This window comes from Amblyomma mixtum, chromosome 5 (genome assembly GCF_055824585.1).
Source record: "Amblyomma mixtum isolate Tamu chromosome 5, ASM5582458v1, whole genome shotgun sequence".
Lineage (NCBI taxonomy): Eukaryota > Metazoa > Arthropoda > Arachnida > Ixodida > Ixodidae > Amblyomma > Amblyomma mixtum.
The window spans coordinates 129,569,131-129,592,096 of record NC_143016.1 but is presented as its reverse complement, the minus strand read 5'-3'; the positions used below and the strand labels follow the sequence as shown (position 1 = coordinate 129,592,096).

The 22,966-nt window shown below is 40.9% G+C and overlaps 1 protein-coding gene across 4 annotated transcripts in view; it reads right to left on the bottom strand.

Annotated features, from left to right (window-relative positions):
* Positions 1-22,966, bottom strand: part of CASK (peripheral plasma membrane protein CASK) — a 629,306-nt gene that overhangs the window by 22,430 nt on the left and 583,910 nt on the right. For 2 of the 4 annotated variants that reach the window (XM_089546010.1, XM_089546012.1), the window contains 3 exons: positions 22,689-22,774; positions 19,117-19,185; positions 13,109-13,138 (listed from right to left, as the gene is read on the bottom strand). In XM_089546010.1, the coding sequence (XP_089402136.1) occupies positions 13,109-13,138; positions 19,117-19,185; positions 22,689-22,774 (185 nt within the window). The remainder of the gene's footprint in view (positions 1-13,108; positions 13,139-19,116; positions 19,186-22,688; positions 22,775-22,966) is intronic. The other 2 variants (XM_089546011.1, XM_089546015.1) reach the window with 1 other exon arrangement.

Below are 22,966 nucleotides of genomic sequence, written 5' to 3'. Positions count from 1 at the left end.
GTTTTTATGGCACAGGACCCCCAGAAGGTACTCTTGTAGCACCACTGTTCGCACTCGACTGAAAACTAAAAAGAGGAAGTGGCCAGCGTGCATTAGATGGAACATTGCAGTCTACCGGGTAGAGCGGATGCGGCTGTTAGCTGGCCTCTCTAGTTCAAGCCAGGCACCGCCTTCAATAAATGTGGCCACAACCGCACTCCCGTTGGCCAGGAGTTTCTGGGGACATTCAGGGAGTTTTTGGAAAAATTTTCGAGAGTTTTGAAAGTCGCTGCAAGTTTTCTGGCTGCAACACACTAAGAACGCGATGCCGACGCTGTTTATCTCAAAGAAAGTTCCACACAGAGCAATCACTGTAAAAACAGGCTTCCTTGAAGTAGTTTAAGGTATAATCAATGCTTCACAAAAACAGCAAGTCGCATACTGCATATAACTATGTACGCTGACACAACCATGCACAAAGCTTCACAATCACCACAACTAACTATACTACAGCCATTTCTAGCGGCTGCACATGTGGCATACACACAAGACCTTTGCTACCCTTTAGGTATGTGTGCTTGAGTGTTCAAAATGTTGATACATGTCAAAAGAACGAGTTCAGACTGTAGCAACATGTCTGGAACAAGCCTGTCAAGCTGCTGATTTTACACATTCATACTACATTACCTGAATGAGGAATGTACACAAGCCATGGGCTCAGAGATTCACCACCAATGCAAGAGGAATCTCTCCAGTAAACATGCATGCTCAGACTAATATACGTCCATCTATACCCTGGTTCACTGTGTACTAACCACTGATATATTAATTATGTGCACTGAGCACAATGCACAAGCATTAAACAAGCATGCAGCTGAAAATTTTGCATCCATGATAACAGTCATGATAGCATTTACTTTTCTGTTCAAGACACTGGTGCAGTCAGGTTGTTTGCGCTTAATAAAGCAACAAATACAAATTGACAAAACTACAGACAGTGTCTCTCGAACCGTGCTCTGCAAGCACATATGTATGACCGTAAAGAAGAAAGAACAGAATACAGGTACACATTTCTACTTCTTTTCCCCGTCAACAAGCTGAAGAGGCTCGTCTTGTAAATGCGTACCTTCGTAAATGTGTAGAATTCATTCAATGCCAAGGAAAGAAGAAAAAAAAAGAGAATGTCGCAGTTTGCTACGTTCCTGTTACTGAAAAGAGTAAACAAGTGACAAGAATACATCTTGCCGATCAAACAAATCCAACCATGATGCTCGTCCCAGCCTTCCAACGGCCAATCGTCCTGGAGCCTTTTCTGGAAGACAAGTTGAGCCTAGCACGATGTACCCATTTCCAGATGACCGCAGCACAAACACGACGACCAGCACTGATGTGTATGCGTGGTTCTCGAACGGTCCACTGGCTCGGTCAAACGGCTCACTGCTTCAAGCAGGCTGGTGGTCCATGTCAACAGCAAAGCATGGAAGCTCTGTTTGTGTGGTCCTTCTTGAAGAGCTTAGTTCCTACACTAACCTCTCCTGAAAGAGACCACATGGGACCATGTGTCCAGGCAGACATGTCTGCCTGCACTACAAAAAAGTGGAATAGGGGGCTTCCATATTCATAACATCGAGGCTCCCCTCTTATTAAGGGCCACTGCTGCCTATTTGATGGTCACAAGAAGGACCATGAATCATAATTCCAACATTCAAGTAACTCCATGCATAGCGTATAGCTCTATTTATTTTCTAGGTCCTAGGCATTCTCAATGTAAGTTGGACATTTCTTTTAGTATCTGTTATGATTGTTGTATTGGCTGTTATTCCCGTAACACATTCTTGCTCAGATCCTTACAATGCAAAATTTTCATTATTGTACTCCCTTCTGTATATACACGTCAATTAGGTGCATTAATATGAATCAACTGAAGCTGAACTAGGTCTAAACAAAAAAATAATGCCAAGTGGCAATGAGTGAACTAGAGATATGACTTTGCCAGACTTGTAGCAGCAATAACTATCGTATTTTCCGGTATATAAAACGCGGCTTTTTTTCAAAAATCTTGCTGGTGCGTCCTACACAAGGGTGTGTCTTATACGCAAATTTTTTTTTTTTGCGAGTTGAGAAATTACTCAGGTTCATGTTCAAGCTTTCTTTACCCAAAAAATATCACTACCAATGACGCGGTTGTAACACAGTCAATACTCCAATATGGGGACCGCCGTGCGCAACTTTTTTTAGGTGAACTTAATCATGAAACGGCGGGGATGACGACTTCCGGAATCACAAACACGCGACTGTTTCAGAGGCCCCAAGCAAAAGTAATGTGAAATGCCAAAAGATGGCGAGAATCCTACTTCTCGCCATTGTCAAGCCATAACAAGCCGGCGTTCTTCTTTAGCCACCCTTTGCAACTTTGTTTGCTCCGTGTACATAGTACATACGTAATGCGAAGAGAATGTTTCAGCCGCGTTGCCTCAGAAATGGGCGAACTTTTTGATAGCACATCCGAAGATGAAGACTTCGAAGGTTTTAAGTAGAAATAAAATGTTATGGACATATGGGAGAGTTCTTTCGTTTTTTCTAAAACGTGGGCGGGTATGGCGTGTTGCCTTTTTCGATCACTTAGCGTTGCCTAAGAATTCCTCACAGGTACGGTGAATTTCGCGATGGTCATGCAAGCGTGTTTAATTAAGCCTCACTAGCCTATTTGGGTAAATTGGGGTGTGTCTTATACACGGGTGCGTCTTATATACCAACTTTTTCAATGACAGCCAGCATATATGGCGGGTGCGTCTTATACACCGGAAATTACGGTAAGCTATGTGCCAATAACTCCAATAAGTGTGGGTGCCAGCTGGTGAAATAAAATCTGGTTCTGCTATCTTTGTAACAGTCTAAGCCAGAATTCTGAGAGAGGTACACTCTGCTGTTTAATAAATATTTTTGTATAAGCTTCCACCTAAAAGTTTTTTAACATGTACAATTGTGGCCGCATCATTCCTTACACTAATGATGCAGAATGTTGCAGTCTTGTGCCTTTCAAAAGAAAATACCGGAACTATGTTTCTCAACACGACACTATCTGATCTGATTACCACGGCACTGAAATTTTCTTGTCTGCTCCAACTAAATTACATCATGGTGATAAACATGGTTTATAAAGCACATTTAAGCTTCTTTTCACATAGGTTTAGAAAATATCAACTTTTTTAACACATCATTCTTTGAAAACAGGTGCTATGTTTAATGCTATTAGCACCTTTTTACAAGTGCAAAGCATTAGGTAACATGCTGAATATCTAATCTACAAAACGAATGTAGCTATGATTTTTTAGGAAAGCACACTAATTTATAAACTGTGACCACAGCTAATTAAGTGAAAATGACAGGTAGTGAAATGATTTTCATTGAAAAACAAGCCAAAGAAATTTCCAAAACTTTTTTTCTAGGCAGTATCAATGTTAATATCCTCATTTGATGCAGTGCTGATTGAACAGAGGTTAAGCCATAGCTTTTTGGATGCAATATCCAAAAAGGATAATGCTTTGCTTTAAAATTACAAAATTTAAAGTAACTTTTAACAGCTATAAAAAACTTTTTGCACCAACCCTTACAGAAGCAATATGAAAACAGACGACACAGGGGTCTTAATAAAGTGTTTTTGAAACATCTGTCAAGCATTTAATCTTAAGTTGCTGCAGGCAACTTGGCTAGGTTGAATATATGTAGCTGCTTTTGTTTTCAGGTAAAACCCGGTCTTACCAAATCCTTGCACCAAAGCCAGATTTCTTAAAAATCGGGGAAACTCGATTTCTACCTGAAAATAAGCCTTCTAAGGAACTTAGTTTTCCAGCAGATGGAGCTGAAGACACGGCATGAAAATTTGAGGGACATCTTGTGCTTATTCCCGATCCTTTGATTCTTTTAAACTGATCCTTTTAAAGTTCTTTTAGCACTTTTCATTTGTTATAGTGCTTAGTTTGAGGCCAAGTTCAAACAGTATGTTTTGAAAGTGAGAAGTAAAAACACAGATATTGTCCATATGTCCTATCTATAAAGTGTTACCCACATTAATGACATCCTACTCCAAGGCTCTGCTATGTTTAAAACGATCACAGTGAGATTTAACGAATTTTGTCGCCGTGTGCAAACAATGACAGGCAGGTCTTGCGCGTAGGTGGAAGTTCTACGTAGCAGATTTTATATATACTGCAAAATCACTAATAAAATAGAAGAATAAAAGAAATATCCGATTCTGCAAACATTTTTCAGCGCAACTGTCATTTCCGTATTGTGTACAAAATAATGTGCAAAAAGAGAATTTTATGTTCCGCACAAAGATAAATGCTTAGACTAACTGGTCTTCTGCTGCAAAATATGACCTGAAAAAACCAGAATTATGAAGCCTTTTGCTAAATAACCTCATCTGTATCTGAATTTGAGTTCAATAAATATAGCCTGATTCTTACTACTAATTCCTAAAAAAATATATCCTGGAAATGATGAGCCCTTAATCTATATGCATGAAACATGTAGAAATGACAAGCAAGTATTTTAAAGCCTGCCAGATTATAAGAAGATAATTAGTCATACAGTTGTTATTATTAACTGCTATTTTGCACAATAGTTATAATTATCTGTTACAAAAGTTACAATACGTCGCAAGAACTATTGCGCATCTCAGTAAAATGGATATTATGCATTTTTATTCACTCATATAAAAGTTCTGGAGTTTTTCCCTTACACTTTCAATTCTTTCCAAACCTACAGATAATAATTGTTCAACTAAGAATTGGGGAACTCAAATTCGACAACACTATAATTTGATGGCACAACACAAGGACCTAGAGACAACAATCATGTTTACACAGCGACTTATGACACAAAATGAGCAAAGCAAGACATTCCCTCTTGATGAAGACAATAACACAATGGCAAATGCAAAACCTCCACATTACAAGAAAAAAGAAACCACGACAATAAAAGCAAAAAGAAACACAAGCAGCAAAGCATCATTTGCACAAGTGTTGTCAAGTACCAAATCAGCTAGAAACGAAATGTGGGCTCTTGGGCAGCAGTAAATTTACAAATTATGGAAATCAGCAAGCTGAACGATGAAGTTTAGCACTGTAGCTTATACATGGCGGCCATCCACGATTTTGTACTGTGATCGGGTTGTAAAGGGGTAATCCAAGTTACACAGACCTGTACTGGTACTTCCAAGACCCGCTGACACAATATTAAGGCCGCAATAGGAATAAGCTCACAACTCGGAAAGCACAACTTGCCAAAAAAAGAGATTGAACAACAAGCGGAAGGCCTGTACAATCATGAGCCAAACTTTGCAGGACGTGTTTGGTTTGGTTTTATTGGGGTTTATTGTCCCAAAGCGACTGAGGCTATGAGAGACGCTGTAGTGGAGGGCTCCGGAAATTTCGACCACCTGGGGTTCTTTAACGTGCACTGACATCGCACAGCACACGGGCCTCTAGAATTTCGCCTGCATCGAAATTCAGCCGCCGCGGCCGGGATCGAACCTGCGTCTTTTGGGTCAGCAGCCGAGCGCCACCGCGGCGGGCTTGCAGGACGTGTGAGTGCATGGCAAAACTGTATCCCTGCACCACCTGACATCACGCAGCCTCATGTCAGGAAGAATGCTTTGCGCATGCCTGCTCTTTCATGCCTTGTGGGCATCTCTGTATCCTCACTCCCACAGTGTGCACGCCGTAGATCGGAACTGGCACAAGGTGCTGCTTCGGTGCTCACAGCGCATTTACTCCAGATGCCCTTCAAGCCAACTGTGTGCTGCTTTTCGCAGTGTGGCTTACCCTACAAATGACATTTAACTGCACGCTGAGGGATACAGTGGCTAGGACAGATCCCAGGCCAGTCAAGATTACAGGCAGATGGCGAAAAGGCCCATGTGCCGGTTCCGGTCTATGACATGCACAAGGTAGGAGTGATGGAACAGAAGATGCTTGAAAGAAATGAAAGAGTGGGTGTGCGCAGAGCATGTATCAACAGCAGGCTCCGCACTGTCAGGTGGCTCAGGCATGCAGTTTCACTACGCGTTTCCTCATCCTGAAAATTTGCAGCAGTAACAGCGCGTAAACTACCAGGTGATGGGAAACTGAATTCCGGCAAAACAAAACTATGCCACTAGCTCACTCTGAACCTCACTGAAACATAAAAGTATGTACATGCACAAGTGAAGGGGCTGAACTTATTGACTTGAGACTTCTTACGGAAGAGGGATGCTATCCTGAAACACTAAAACGGTCAAGTTCCTTTTCCAAGTAAATAGTCTCTTGACATAGAATCCCCCCTTCATGATGCCAATGGGACTCAATCAGCAACACCACCAGGCACAACCAATGACTTTTGCTGATCATTAATGGTCTAAAATGTTACCACACTGCAATTCCCAAATGTTGCAATAAAGCGAATTCATAAAAATGCGTTCGCTAAAGAAAATTTACCTCCTGTTATGTAACAAGGGGTATTAAACTGATTTTCATTTAATCATGCTCTAGAATGAACCTGGTCATGACTGAACATCACTGGCACAGAAAGTTGTAAAAACTATGGCTTTTAAGTAGGCTATGAAATGTGGTGGGTATCTTTCAGTCACACAATATGATAGGTGGACTGCATAAGATATATGAGCTGAATGCAATGCAACGGGCGAGTAATACAAAAAATAAATACTTCTCTGGTATTTTTAGTGGCTTCAATCATAACTGTGCTTACTTGAGCTCAATGTTTTGTGCCTTCAAGATGCTTTGCTGTTTTTTTAATCTAGATGGCACCACAGGATGATACCATGAACACGGTTCTATGCATGGACTGTTTCAAGACCATTGCATTCTCCACTGGATTGTAACTTGACCTGCACAGTATGAAGAGTAAGCTCCAATGCCATGGTCATTACAAATATAAAAATAAAAAATATATAAAAAAAATAACACCTCACAAAAGCCTAGCAATGATATGAAAACCACAACCTAGCAATGGTTCCAGCAACCACAAACAAATAACAGACGCTGAGCACATGGGTCACAAAAGCTATACTCTACAGCACATAATTGGATCCTGCTGTGTCTGTAATATGTCACAATGTTTCTGAAAAAGCTTTTCTTTCATTGTCAAGCCAAAATAATATTCCCATCGGAGGTGCGAAGACGCAGGTGCCTTACACACATACGACATATAAGTCATCTCCTACAATGCACAACTCACGTAAAAGGTTCAGAGTCCACCGTGACCATAGCCGGAGCACTGTTTCAAAGACTGCTGAGAACTTAAGACAGGCTCTAGAAATACAGTTTTGCTTTAGCTGCGGTGACTACATAGCAGTTAAAATCCTGCTTTGATAGCAGCAAAAAAAAAGTGTGCGAAAAATTAGCAAATCACACTAGGCACTAGGAGTAGAAAAATTTAGCAAGCAGAGGCATACAACAGAGCTATAATCACCTGGTGGTCCTTTTTGTCAAATTTGAACAGTGGTGGTGGTGTACCCTAGTCTCTGTTATTTTTGTCATTTTTTTCTTGTTCATATCCCAGAACTCACACCTCCTACACTGATTTCACGACTGATGTGTAAGGCTGCCACGCCAGAGAAGTGTTTCCAAGGCAATGTTTGTGACCCAAAGAATAATCAAATGTATGCCACAGGGTTGTCAGCTTGCTCACACTATTTTGCATGAACCGAAAACAAATACAAAACCACACTGTAAATGGCTAACATACGTGATAGCATCTGTGGGGTCACTGTTTACACAGGGCGGCATCTTGAGAACACTTGCGAATGCAGTCACAGACAGGCAACGCAACCACAGCACTCTACTCTCGAGACAACAGCACATAGCAGAACACCAATCAGCACACCTTTTCAGTTACACACTGTTTCAATAATGAGGCCACACCCTGTCCTTCCAGCAGGTTGCAAAATGAAAAAGAACAGAGGCTGAAAGCACACGCAACAACATGCTTGCACTGAAACACGGCAAAACAAAAAAATACATTCTGTGTAATGAAGTTGAGCATATCTTCACTCCTGACTGCAGTGATAGGCAAAGTTGTACTTCAGCATTGCGAATAGGCATCAGGAGCACAATAAATGAGCACGAATCATCATCATCATCAGCCTGACTACGCCCACTGCAGGGCAAAGGCCTCTCCCATGTCTCTCCAATTAACCCTGTCCCTCGCTAGCTGAGGCCACCGTATCCCCGCAAACTTCTTAATCTCATCCGCCCACCTAACTTTCTGCCGCCCCTTGCTGCGCTTGCCTTCTCATGGAATCCACTCCGTTACCCTTAAGGATCAGCAGTTATCATGTCTTCGCATTACATGCCCTGCCAAAGCCCACTTCTTCCTCTTGATTACAACTAGGATGTCATTAACCCGCATTTGTTCTCTCACCCACTCCGCCCGCTTCCGATCTCTTAACGTTACACTTATCATTTTTCTTTCCATAGCTCACTGCGCTGTCCTTAACTCAAGCTGAATCTTCTTTGTTAGCCTCCACGTTTCAGCCCCATAGGTGAGTACCGGTAAGATACAGCTGTTGTATACTTTTATCTTGAGGGATATTGGTACACTGCCATTCATGAGCATGAATGCATGTCATCATATGTGGCTGCCCATTACCACAAGACCTGTGGACTGTTATGTTGTTTACACTAAACAATATAATCCTGCATGAAGCCAAAAAGGAGGCCAAGAGCTGGTGCCCCTAATCTGTATTTGGCCATTAACACTTTTTTTTTTTGCTTTAGAAGCTATATATTGCACTATATGCTATATGACAGGGTTAATAAGAGAGATATGATAGAGGCCTCTGCCCTGCCATGGGCGCAGGCAGGCTGATGATGATGATACTGAGATCTTTGTGTTCTCGTCTTGCTTATACCATAGTTCTTCCCTTTCGTGACTACATCTATTTTTGGCGTTCTGGTAGGTTGATGCAAGGAGTGTTGTTTGGGTACTCTGGTTAGTTTCTTCCCTTGCCTAAAATTTTGTAAACACTCATTGTTAATGTTCAGGCAGCTTTCCAATCTGCGTTCATCTTTTCTCCAAATTCATTCTTTCTTCTTTTTTTGTATGCATATGTTATACTCACTTTTGAAGCCATTTTCTGTGTACATGCTGCTTCTCTGACCTGCCTGCCCATCACTGTGTGCTCAGCCGGAGAGAGTGAAAATAACAAATGCATATAACCTAATACTATTATTATTATAACCCTGCAATCCAAGGTGGCTAGAAAAGGCCTTCTCTAAGACTTCCATGCATCTTTTCAACGAGTACTTAATTTCTAAACTGCTCTGTAGAAGAATGGTGTTCTGCAAGTATGTATGTGACAAGGAGAAAACAGGTTGAGGTATAGCAGCCTGCAAGCTACCTACAGAATGCAGCAAGTTGTAAGCACTCTCGTGATACGGGAAACGGAAGAATGTATAGGTAAATATGGCCCTAATGCAGTACACTCTACAGCTATAACATGGAAATGGTTGCAAATTTTAATACTATGAGGCAGCAACTGACCTGAGTAGCTGACTATTTTGTACCACTTGGTCCTGTTACAGTAGGAGTGAGTGAATGTTAAACCTGAAGTAAAAACATTTACTCAATTCATTAAAATATTTAATGTCAGAAATTGTTAAGCATTTTGTCCATGTTTGTCATCTCTCTGTCATCCTTTTCCTCTCGTACTAAAGATATGAATATTTAATTTTGTACACAACAATGCATGAAATATGGTAGTGGCTAAGAGACTGAAATTTGGGTACTGTCAAGCAAAGCTGCTGGTGAAGACTATACTGATCTTTCCATTCTGCAGCAAAAGTCGCAAGCTGCAGGCTAAGTCCTAACATTTCAATTCTGACTAAACATTTATCTAGTCAAAGCAGCAGACAGGAAAACTCCTTGTTGTTATGCTCCCTCCTGCTTTGTGAAAATCCGCAAGCTGACGTACAGATCATCAGAAAAAAAAAAAAAGAAACAAGTGCAGGAAAGCATAGCTGTGTTGATCAAAGATCAGCAGTGAAGCAGCTATGAGGATTTACCAATGTTATAAGCTGTGATATGAAACGAGAAAAAGACCAGAAGATAAAAAGAATCACTACTCTATTTTCACACTGAGAGTACATACATTGCACATGTGACTGAACAGATAATTAAATATACCTGTATAGGTAATACACTACTGCTAGTGTCACAACCATAATGTGTTCTCTCTATATAAAGGGTGTTTAACAAGACTTTACACAATTTTTAAAAATAGGCTTTTTGAGTAAGGAGAACGCTTTTTTGGCATAGCATTGTCAGCAGTGTAGTACATCAGAATACAGCTAAGAGGTGATAATTATAAGGATGGTACACTAATATTGAATAGTTAACTTTTTAACTATTACTGCTAGGATTCTTAATTATTGAGAGGCGTGTAGCCCGCCGTAAGTTACAGACATATCAGTTTTTAGAATTTCTAAAATGGGGTTATGCTTGGCTCTGTGGCTCAACAAATTCTGGCTACATTGTGCCAAAATACATGAAATTTGGAGAAGCTTGCGGGCAAAGCAACCTCTCCAGTACACGTAACTCATCAAAATAGCCAAAATTTGTTAGGCCCCAGCGATAAGGGTAAGCGTGTTTTCGAAATTCTGAAAACTAATATGGATATTACTCATGGCGGGCTACAAGCCTCTCAATAATTAAGGAGCCTAAAAATAATAGCTAAAAATTAACTACTGAATATTGGTTAACCAGCCTTCTACTTAGCCCATTTAAGCTGCATTCTGATGTAACACACCACTGACAATGCTACGCTGAAAAAAGCTCCCTTTTAACTCAAAAAGCCTATTTTTAAAAACTGTGTAAAGCCTTAGGTGAAACACGCTGTACATACATAACGCAGAGTAAACTCCTTCCCTTATACCAAGCACTTTTCAGTAAGACAAATGTGCAACTTTAAGTGCTCATTTACGTAGATCAGTTGTTTTTTTTACTGCAAACTAGACTCAGTCATTGAGTTTAATTACCTTGATCTTGTAACGTGCATTGTTCACTTCGTTTCCCTGTGGGTATCCCAGCAGCCTTTGCAAGCTTTTGTTCACATTCTTGCAACATTAATGATGTTAGCTTTATGACTAAAGGAAGCTTAAAATTCCCTTTGGTATAACCTTGGTTTCATTGGCTTTCTCCGATTTCTTGTTTCATACATGTGAATCAAATGAAGAAAGATAGCCTGAAAAAGTTCTTTGCCCAAGAGATATTAAGAAGGAGGTGATGGACAATATGAGGCAAATAGAAAAAGAACATGTGCCTAAATTTAAAATGTCTGCATTGAGTACGTTATTCTACATACAAAGAAGATGATGTCAGTTTCAATTTCTGTATTCTTAAAATACAAAAAAAAAGTACAAGTATTTGTCAGGCACAAACACTCACTTTCTGATGCGATGTGATATCTTACCATGCTACCAACTGATCTGATACCCGATACTGTCAGCTCTGCGAAACTAGCCTAGACATGAAGCAATTCCACTTAATGCTGCTGGTCCCCGCACAGAGTTTTTAACCCAGCCCTCTGGTCCGCATCTCAAGGCCCATCAGCCAACGACAGAAGATCTGACCTTTGACAGAATCCTCCCACACTCCTGCCTAGCCCATCAGGTATCCATTTGAGTATCTCTTATCTCCACAATCTGAAAGTCTGAGCAAAGTTTCTTTAATAAAAATATAAAATATTTTTGGTCACAGAAAAGCTACTCTGCTCTTGTTTGTCACCAATGACAAAGCATGTTCCAGCTGTTTGCTGCATTAAGAAAAGGAATCTGCTAGTTGTTTGCCAAAAATATGGAAACAATGAGTTTAAAACATACAAAGTATAATTCCAATCCTGCACACAGTAACACAGTAAACTGTCATCAGCTTTTTTCTCTTTTTTTTTTTTCTGGGAAGGCAAGACATGTTCTGAAGAAAATGAAGTCGACACTTTTGGTAAGCACTGGTGTTTCAACGCCAGATGGAGTGTATTTTGCGTGCTTATGAGAAAATTATTCTAATGTGAACTGTCTCAGTCTTTCCAGCTGTATTTTTGAAGTGGTTTTTCCAAGGTAATCCAAGGTTTTTCCAAAGTATATATATATATATATATATATATATATATATATATATATATATATATATATATATATATATATATATATATATATATAACAAGTGAGGAAGGTTACACATGAGAAAAATTCCTGTAAAATTATGAACATTTGATACAGCAATGAAAATGATAATGCTACAGCCTTCCAGTTATTAACATAACCATTAATATTTTAAGAATAAAGCACATGCTGTACCTTTTAAATGCCGCACTTGTGAAATGCAGAAGTATAGTTGTATTAGGATATTTCCAAAGAGGAGTACCAGAGAAAATAAAACAAGCACTTTTTACACGGTCCGAGCTTTGTGTAGAGAAAGCTACATACCTCCTGACATTTCATAACAAACTGCTGTGTTTTGAATACAAACAGCCACCTCATTTCTTATGGTTGTTATATTAAGTACTTGCTGTTCAGTACAGCCTTTTGCAACTGCCTCGGTATTAAGACATAATAAAACAGAGTACCTTCATGGCAGCCCAGATATGCTAACAGGTCCAGCCTATAAAAACCAGATATCTTTCTGAATAACAGTGTCTCTGCTTTGGCACTGTTAGATAACAGAAGTGATAAAAGGACAGCATGACAAAGTAAAGCAAGTAAGTGAACGGTTGTTTCATAAGCATCTTACTGAGCTCAAAATGTCAATAGCTTCAGCAAAAACAACCTCTACGAACACAACACACAGGTCCAAAAAGTTGCACAGCACCGTACAGTGCGAATGCTGACACGGTGACACAAACATAAAAAGACCAGCATGCTATGCAAAGCATGCAACAAGCCCAACTCAAACAAAGGTGCAAGTGTCATGCTGAGCCCAAAGTGGTCCCAATGTCACACAAAATGCAAAGTGCACCAGTCTCCAGCCAGCCAGTACAAAGTAAGTGCCAAATGGAAACTAAAGAAAGTAAAGAAAGACAGAAAAGAATGCAGGCAGAGAATTGAAACAAGGCCCCAAAAGGCCTACTTACTAGAACGGGCGGGGGGTTAATCCTGAAATACTATACGGGGCAGAGCAGGAAGGAAGGAGGGCAAAGAAAGATGGGTGAAGAAGAAAAAGAAAAAGGACAAAAGAAGAACAAATGAATCACTTCTACCAAAATGCAGTTCTGTACCCGCCAAAGACTCCATTCTGCTTTGAACTTTCAAGGTTCTATGCGACAAAATGCTCCTACGGCTCTTACACATGCATATTGTACGACATCACAACCAGGCAACGGGTTTGACCAAAATGATGAGGCTTGTAAACCATCCATGCTAGCTAATACCATGTGTAGCTTTGCTTACTACTTGCTGTTCTGACTCAGGAAACAGCATGTCAGCACAGATTACTAAGATCGACGATGTTGAAAAGGGCCAAAAAAAAAAGTTTTTTTCCTGAAGTAGTAATGGTTTAAAATTAACATGTAATGTAGGAAGCAAGTTAAACCTTATAAGTTATAACTCAAAGAGTCATGCGACAAGTTAGTACTCGTTGTGTATTTAAGAGAGGTCCCATGGCTGCAAGCTGCAGCAGTTTTCATGGATAAACTAGGAAGCGTCATGTACAAGCTAATGACAAGAGTTGAGCAAATTTTATGGTTTTAATATCCTAGACAATCAACGAAAAGCAGCACACAGTCATATATGAGAAAGAAGCTATCTAGAGGAACAGCAAAGCATAAAGTACTCAACAAAAACCACACAGGCAATCAAGAAGTGTAATCAGCTAAATGGTAAGTATAGCTGTAGCAAATTCATCAAAGTGATGACAGTCACCTGCTTATTCACCCATTGCTAATGACTGATATAACACTTTACCCAAAATCATTCAATGTTTGTGAACATCTTCAAAAAGAAAATGCAATCGGAGAATTGTTCGCGACAATAATTGTAAAGCACAGAAAAGTAAATTGTGAAGGAACAAAATTCTTCCTCTAAAAATGCAGGCTGTATATAATTTATGGTCTGATACAAGTTTGTAAAACCACTCAGTCTGTCAAAACGAAACAAAAAGACGGCAGAAAAAGCAAAAAGGAGAGTTGAGTTGCTAGTGAGAACTCGCAAAGGTTCTTGTTACATCTGAATGGTTTGCTTGTTTCAGCATCAATGAATAACTGCCTCTCCAGCAGCATTTGCAGAGGCTTTAAAAGCAGGGGTTCTGATGCAGGGGCTTTATTCGCAATGTTTGCCCAACAGCAATAAAATAAAATAGAAGTTTGGCGCGACTGAGCAGAAAAAAAAAAACAATTGCCTGTGTATCTACTAATTGTACTGCAAATTAAGATGCTACAAAAGCATTCATTTAACTCTTTCTATTTCACAAAAATGAGTAAAAATGAGCGTTACTTTAGTATCATGTAGAAATTTTTTTTTTCTGTTCAAAATACTACCATTCCTACAAACTTGACAATCTTCCGTGTTAATTCAAATTTAAGCTTTCCTGTGTAATACAGGTGCTTGCTGACAGTATGTCAACAGTTTTTTTGTTAAACAACAACAAAAAAATGCTAGAAAAACCCCACTATGCTGCTAACATGGGCCGGTATTTTTTTTTCTGACCTTGGAGATTGGAAAGATAGGAGACGTAGCAGCAAGCATGACTGAGGGTTTAGATACAACAGTGCCCAACAGCTCATAAGCAGCACCTCGGAGTGTCACCCACACCACACAGTCACTGATGTCAGGGAGTTCGCTTAAAATAATCTCACTTTTTCTCTCTCAACGCAGCTCTACACTGCATTCTGGAGGGGAAACAGGGATTGAAAGTAAGCATTTCTGTGCAGTTCCAGGCAGTATTTTTCGTAGCTGTGGCACCCCCCCCCCCAAAAAAAAATGCAAAAAAATGTAACCAATAAAGGAACAAAATGACATGCCTCTTGTCAAGAGGTGTCAATAAATGTAAAAAAAATAAATAAATAAAAACATTATGCCGACACCCAAGTGCAGGTGTAAAGGGGGCATATATTAAGAGCAGACTCGTGCCAGCACCAGAAATTTTATGCAGCGGCTTGCAAACAGAAAACACACGGAGAGAATGAGATGTCGCTCGTAGTAATTAAACGGGCAGTCACGCGAACGGCGTGGTGTGGTGTTAGAAACAGCAACAATACCACCACTCACACGCTTGATGCATTCAAGGCATTTATTATCGAAAACAAGCAATTATTCAGTTCTTGCAACATTCAACAGAATAGAGGACTAACAGCAAAAGCCAATGCAATGCGAGCAGTTCATCTGCGTTAACGAGAACAGCGGACCTGCTAATAACAAACACGAAGTGACATAGTAACTGCCAGAACAAGCAAACAAAAAGATATAAGGTGCTTTGTGACGAAGAGAAAGCAGCAAGCAAAAACCAAGGTGCTGCTGACTAGTGAGCTCCATGATTTACAGCAAGAAATAACTCCTGCGGGCTTGCTGAGAACACTTATTGCACTGCAAAAGCAGACACGTGGCATTATGGCAGCTGCTTTACACACTACTCTGCTTATTTTGCATAGTAGAAGATAGAATGGCAGTATACGGAGTTGCACCACCAACAAAAAAAAAGCATGTGGAACAAGAAATGCCTAAACCCTGGGACCTTTTAAACTTTTCCTTTGTCACTTCATGTTCTCCTAGCAAGCTCATACCCAGTAGACTTCCCTGTTTCTTCACTCTTTCTTTCGAAGTCCTGCTTTAACATGTGCAATAGCTATCGCAATTTGCTTTTGCGGAGCAACAATAATTTCTGCACATTTATTATGGATCATAACTATGGCTTGTACAAGCAAACATTAAGATTTCAAGCCTGCTACATATTGGAAAAATGTGTAAAATTGATATTGGAGCAACTACCCATAATGCAGGTCAGAGTGGTCTACTTTTAGCAGCTAACAATGCATTTAAGCATTAAGGCACCTGTGGTGAGCTAAACAACACCATAGCCTAGCTTACAGAACTGAACATCCAGCTTGTGAAAGCAACAATGCATTGCGGCTTCATGATAAAATACATTTCTGCCACAGCAATAAGCGCGCAATAAAAATAATGTTCAGCTTTGCTGTGCTGGCTTGAGTGGGCTGTAGAATTCAACACATTCAATGTACACCACTAGACATTTCATTCTTCCCTGTTAGTATTTGACTGAGACTTTAGAGCGGTCACCTTGCCGGCCCTAAATTGGGCACTTCTTCAATGACTTGGCACACTTGACAACAGCACAGTAATCACACTGTCTAGTGAACTTGCTGTGATTTTTATACCTCAAGCTCAGCATGGCACAAATAGATCAGTTATCACCAAACAGCGTGAACACGTATAACTTAAAAAATGCCTCGACGCAAGATTCCCTGCTGTAAGCTAGAAGCCATGCAAGAAACAAGGCTTCCGACACAGAACAGATGTCAAGAACATGCACTCGAAAGTAAACAGATTTTAAACTACAGAAACAAGGAAACCAAGATGAGGGCACCTAGAAAACGTCGTGCAAATATAGCACGTGACCTAACCCTGTACTGAACTGTGCTCATATTAAAGGCAGTATTTTTAAGAAGGCTCCAAGGAAGCAAGTTTGCCAAGGCAGGCATCTTAACTAATTTCATCTCGAATTTTGACAAAGCTCTTTTCTTAAGAGATAATTATTACAGACAAAAAATCTGCACTGTTCTGAAAAAGATAAAAAGGCCCTAACCCACATGGAATGTACTATCATCGTCAAATGAAACGCAAACTAAATAACTGCAACCTGAATACAAGAACACAAAAATTTTAGCTACTGGAGAAGATATAGAGGTGGGCTCCATAAAAACTTCCACGTGATGGTCTTGATGTTATCAAGGTAAAAATAAGTGGGCTTGTCCTCGATCTCCCTCACCTAAAATTGCCTCATTCTGCTGCTCTCATTTTGATTTTCTTGTTTGCGCTTCATCTGGTGCTGATAGTACATCTGAACCTTTATGGGCAGCTCTGCTTCGTATAAAAGCAGATAGTCTACATGTGAGGCCCTGCCTGGAAACATCTTACTCTGACTTTTGCAAACATTTTAATGTGATGCTGCAAGGAAATCGCGTAAACTAAACGATGCTGTCTTGATGAATGCTACTACAGGAAGGAGCCAATGCTGCATTCACAGCCATTAAACTACTACCTAAGGTGCCCCAGTTTTTGCGAAACCAACAAAACAACAAGCATGGAGCGACAACACAAACAAAACAGTGCTGCCTGTGACACATACAAAAGAAGAAAAGGTTCGTACTTCCGACTTGGTTCACGTCCAACCAAAACGGGCATATATTAACAAGCTGAACGGTCATGCAGCAGTGCCAATGCTTCAGAGGGTGTGAAATGGTCAGATGGCAATGAAACAATCAATAAAGGAAAATTTAGGGATCCCAAATATATGGCACTTTCCTTTCAGCAAGAAACTCGAACACAATCAGCTTTCAGACCGTCCCTCTGGTTTGTCTTGTGAGAATTATGAGGTAGTACGTGTATAAGTTGGTACCATGGCCACAAGCCATTAAGTTGCTAATGAAGAACTATGCTTTACTCAACCCCAAGCAATAAAATTAACAGGAAGTGAGCAGACATCTTTAAAATGGGTGTAAGAATAATTTTCCAATTTATCTCAACATCAATGATCGATTGCTTTTTGAGACCTGATGGAGAAACACTAAGCACTAAGCCATAGTTAAATCATACTACTTTTTGTATGTTCTGACATTTATTAACCCATTCATTACCACATATGACACCAGTGCCCGGTTCTTCCTTAATAGAGATGCCGCCCTCAGATACATATAACTAATTTCACCAAAGGACAGCATAAAGGATGTGGAATGGCAAGCGCTGAGATTCCAAAAATTATTCTCACTACCCACTTGAATCTGGCCACCAGTGGTACTTCATAGTCTTCTAAAGCCCTTGAGAGACCACCCTTTTTTAGTAGTTACAGCTCTGGAGATTTATGACACAGTGCTCAGTAGCGTTGTTATTCATAAGAATTACGATCATGTAAAACAAAAGAAACCCCTCTAGATTCTACTCCCTCGCCCACAGCGAAACCTGCATTTTTGACCAGCTTTTTTTATTTTCCCTTTTGCAACAGTGCTCAACTTGATGTAACGCCCCTACCAAACTGCAGTTTCAGCCACTCTGAACTTCACAGTCTCATCGCATGAACCGCATGCACTCTATAATTTAGCGCACACTTCCCTATACCCGAGACATCAGGACAACACTGCACACACATGACAGGCAAAGAAAAAAAAATAATGGGCACAATGCAATGCAATGTGGCTGACTTCTAGCAATTCAAAGTGAGTCTTCGAAAGATTCTTGGCACAGTTACTGCCATGCACATCTTCTTTGTGCGCTCGGAGCTCATGCCGTGTTGTATAATGACCCATTACGGCAGCCATCCTAATGTAGTCGGATCTGAATTAACTGAACTACCGTATTTACTCGATTCTAAGCACCCCCTTTTTTTCACGATCGCGATGCCCAAAGTGAGAGGGGGTGCTTAGATTCGAAAAATCTAAACTGCTACTTTGCAATGCAATGCAATGTGGCTGACTTCTAGCAATTCAAAGTGAGTCTTCGAAAGATGCTTGGCACAGTTACTGCCATGCACATCTTCTTCGTGCACTCGGAGCTCATGCCGTGTTGTATAATGACCCATTATGGCAGCCATTCTAATGTAGTCGGATCTGAATTAACTGAACGATAAGTATGAAATTTCTTCAGACATGAAGTATTTGGGGTGAGTGCTTTTTCTTGAGGAAAAGAAAAAATAAAGAGTAGAGAGGGGAGGAAAAGGCATTCAACAGGCGAAACCGAATATCCTCCAAACTACATCCCATTCTGTCCCTGATGAGTGCTGGCAGCCCTTGTCCAATCCTTGTTAAGAGGCATAGCGGCCTCACTGAACCATGCATCATCACAGAGGCTGTGCTGGGGCACCATTGGTGCAGAAGCTGAGCTGAGTGCCCAGCTCGGAGGCGTACTGAAAGATTACCTCACACGGTGGCGGCGCACTGCGGTAGCTGGGAACTATCTTGAAGGTGACGCTGCCACGTGCGTCCCTCTGCGTGAAAAACAACAAGAAAAGACGCAACTGTGAGCGTGCCGCAAAAATAAACGAAACAATGGTTGTGTCAGTGGTTACTGCGGCACTAGCTGTAAAAGAACACAAAAGCAAGAGCCGTTCTAATCACATCAGTGTCAAAAATCTGGCAGTCTTTTCCAGCAGACAGCTTTCAGTGCACATATCACTCGAGAGCTCTAGCAGCAATCAAATACAAGACTTTTGTTTTTTTTAGCTATACAAAAAAGAAGAAAATAGTCACCAGAAACACAGACTAAAGATAAGCGAGATAATGAAGTTGTCAGCATACTAACAGTAGGGAGTCTTAGTATAACGTATGCATACATATGCTAAAAAATAGTGTGCTTCATAGTGCGCTTATGCCAGATGCTGTTTCTCGATTTTAGAGTGCATGGCTCTTCAGTATGCTAAAATATTGTTCCCAACATGACAGCATGCTTTGAGGAAGAACCCCTTGCTCCAGGATAAAATCGTTGCCGTTAGTGTGTTTTTCAGAAGGCTCACTGACCCTAAACGGGACATTGGGCTTTCACTTTGTTTCATCTGTCCTATAAGAAAACTTATGAGCGAGAAATGTGTTGTATTTTTTATTCAGAGCGGTGTTTCTGCCACTCATAGGCTTAGCAAGGATGAGTAAAGGCAGCGTGCAATGACCTCTGGCATACCAATCATGAAGACGGTTCGGTTTGGTTTTATGGGGTTTAACATCCCAAAGCAACTCGGCCTATGAGACACTGCACTGGAGGGCTTCGGACAATTTGGACACCCTGGGGCTCTTTAATGTGCACTGACACTGCCCAGCACATGGGCCTCTAGAATTTTCCCCCAGCGAAAAATAACCGCTGCGGCCGCGATAGAGCCCACATCTTTCCGGTCAACAGCCGAGCACTATAACTACTGAGCCAACACGGCAGCCAATCACGAAGAGTAAGAGTGTTGCTTAGTGGGGCACACAGCACTGAACTGGCACAGGTTTGCAAGTTGCTGTATAGCATGGTGCATGGCATGGCCTTCTGATGCACCCCCCCCCCCCCCCCCCCCCCTTTATATTTTACTTTTCAGAGGGCATATTTTAAGACATCCGAATTTCATCTCTTGAAACATTTCGAGATAAGCCCTGATGAACACACTGTCGTACCTACTGAAGTTCATCAAGTGACACAAAAACTTCCAACTTAAATGATACTGCATGACATGTGAGGGTTCACTGTATTGGTGGCACTCTGTAACTCTTGAGTAAATTTTGAGAACTGTATCTGAGACTGCACCCAGAGGCAACCCACAATTTGTGAAACTCGAATTGTAGATATATAAGCATGACACTTTGAAATCTGTGGTTCATGAAGAATTTTCACACTGAATTTCAATCTTCTTCTGCAGTACAGCTATCTAAATTTTCATGTCATGCTTATTGGTGAGTTCTGAATTTCATATGTACTAGATTATCTACATTCCAGTACAGCAGCAGAATGACAATGATGTTGTCACATGACGGTGACAATGCTGTGAACAGACAGACAGACTAATGTGGCACGGGAATGAGCTATTCATTGGGCTCATTTGGACACACAAAGAATTTAACTTGATGTGGGAGATAACAAGTGTACTGGGCAGCAGTCATCAGTCGTCAAAGAACAGAATCCCCACCACTTTAGGCTCCCCTCAGTTTAAAGCCAGCATAGAACATTCGAGATAAGGGGCATAAAAGAATGACAGTCATTGCCAGTCATCTCGAACAACAAGCAAACAGCACAGCATGACTACGGCTTTTCAACAGTGCTCTGGTGCCTTCTTGCCTAGCACAAAAAGTGATAAGCCCATGCTCCTCTTTTCGCAGCAATTAAACTGATCTAAAAAAATCACCTCACCCTTTAGCCTCAATATGTATAGTACCACTTGACTTGCCAAAGTAGGCACTGAGCCACTGACCACTCGAACTTTCGCTCAATCATTCACACCCCGTACCAGATAACAATGGAACCACATTCTTATATACCTGATCATTATTAGAAATACTCTACTTTCTCGAGAGCCTTTCAGTAACATTGCATTTTCTGGTTTAACATTTGTACATTTATGTACACTGCATTCTTTTTTTTTTCTCAATGTCGGTCATTGTATTTTCTTTTCCTTTGGCTCCATTACTCCTCTGTAATGCTTTTTACCCTGAGGGGTAAAACAAATTTTCAAAAACAACAAGATATAAAAAATTCAGGGGAGCACTTTGTTGACCTAAAAGGCGGTGAGGCGAAAGCCTTAAGCGCAGTGTTGCTGCTTGTGTCACTGATGTGTGGTTAAGATGTTAAGCTTCGCCTCTTAAGAGTGGAACGCGACAGCGTCTTGCAACACTGTCAGGGAGTCCGCAGAACGCCATCACCCGTTCGGCTCTATGCCTTACTTGTCGGTAAATTGGTTAGTGAGGGAAGGAAATGTATCTGTCTGGCATACCTCGGTGGACACCTGAACCTCACCATAAGGGAAGGGAGGAAGATGGGAGTGAACGAAGGCACCATATTCACTAGAGGCGCCTTTGTTCATTCCAAACCATCAAGCTGGCATGGCGGAGTGGTTAGCGTGCTCGTCTCGCACTCTGTAGGCCCTAGTTTGATTCCCCAACTCGACCAATTTCCTACTCGGTTTTGTTTATCATTCTGGTCTGACTAGAGAATTAGGTTAATTAGGCTAAACTCAGTCCCGCTAACTTGGAGCCTCACTATACCATCCCTTTAATTGGTTGCACGGTTACTCGCCAAAGTACAATTGGGCCCGTTTGAAATTCGTGCACTGTGACATCATGACCATTTCGACCAATTGAAAAGTGTGACATTTCTGTCGACAACTCCTGCTTACAACGATGAGGCATTAAAGGCTTCCGCCTTAAAAATGCTGATCTATCTTACTGCCAAGGATGGGTTTGGGCACAAAAACATTTGTGGCAAGCAGTTGGACACCATTTGGTGTTGCAAAGATGGTTTACCGAAAACTGCCTGACACACAACACGAAACTATACGTCACTACGCTAGTTGTTACATTCTTCTTTTAGCATTTTTTAAACACCACATTCTGCCTCTTTATCAATAAATATGATCTATGCATTTCCTTTCTGTAACAGGTACACTCAGCTACCAGAAAAGGTGGTACAAAATAAACAAGTACAGGATTTACCCTCTAAAGGACGCATTTCTGTTGGAAAGTGGTACCAAAATGGTTTTTTATTATGTGTGCTGCCATCTGTCGACAAGCCAAAAAAATGCTTTGGATGAGACCTACTTGTCTTAGACTGGATATGACTGCAGACAGCACACAACAGGCTGGACTTGTCATAAGCCAGAAATGACAGTCGGCTTATGACGAGCCTGGCCTGTCCAAGTCCAATACGGGGTTAAAGAAATAATAAATGATACATTAAACAGTAGTAAAGAAACCCAAACTATTTTTTTACTTCTGTAACACTGTAGAATGACAAAAGTTGAACACTTACGAGCATTCTCTGCAAGCTTTCTACTGTTTGGTTAGCAACGCTGATGCCGTTGATTTCGCGTATTTCGTCCCCGACGTGTAGCGTGGCTGTAAGAAAGGAGAACAAGAGACCAATGACCATCGCGAGCAGTGAACAGCAGTTTTTTCAAGAACACTTTCCGATTCTCGGCGCTATTGACAGAGGAATGAGCCATGGCTCATTGATCACATCACAACTGCTAACAGGTGCCAGTGGAAAAAGCAGGTCCCACTAAGCGTTTCTGACTCCTTGTAGTGGAG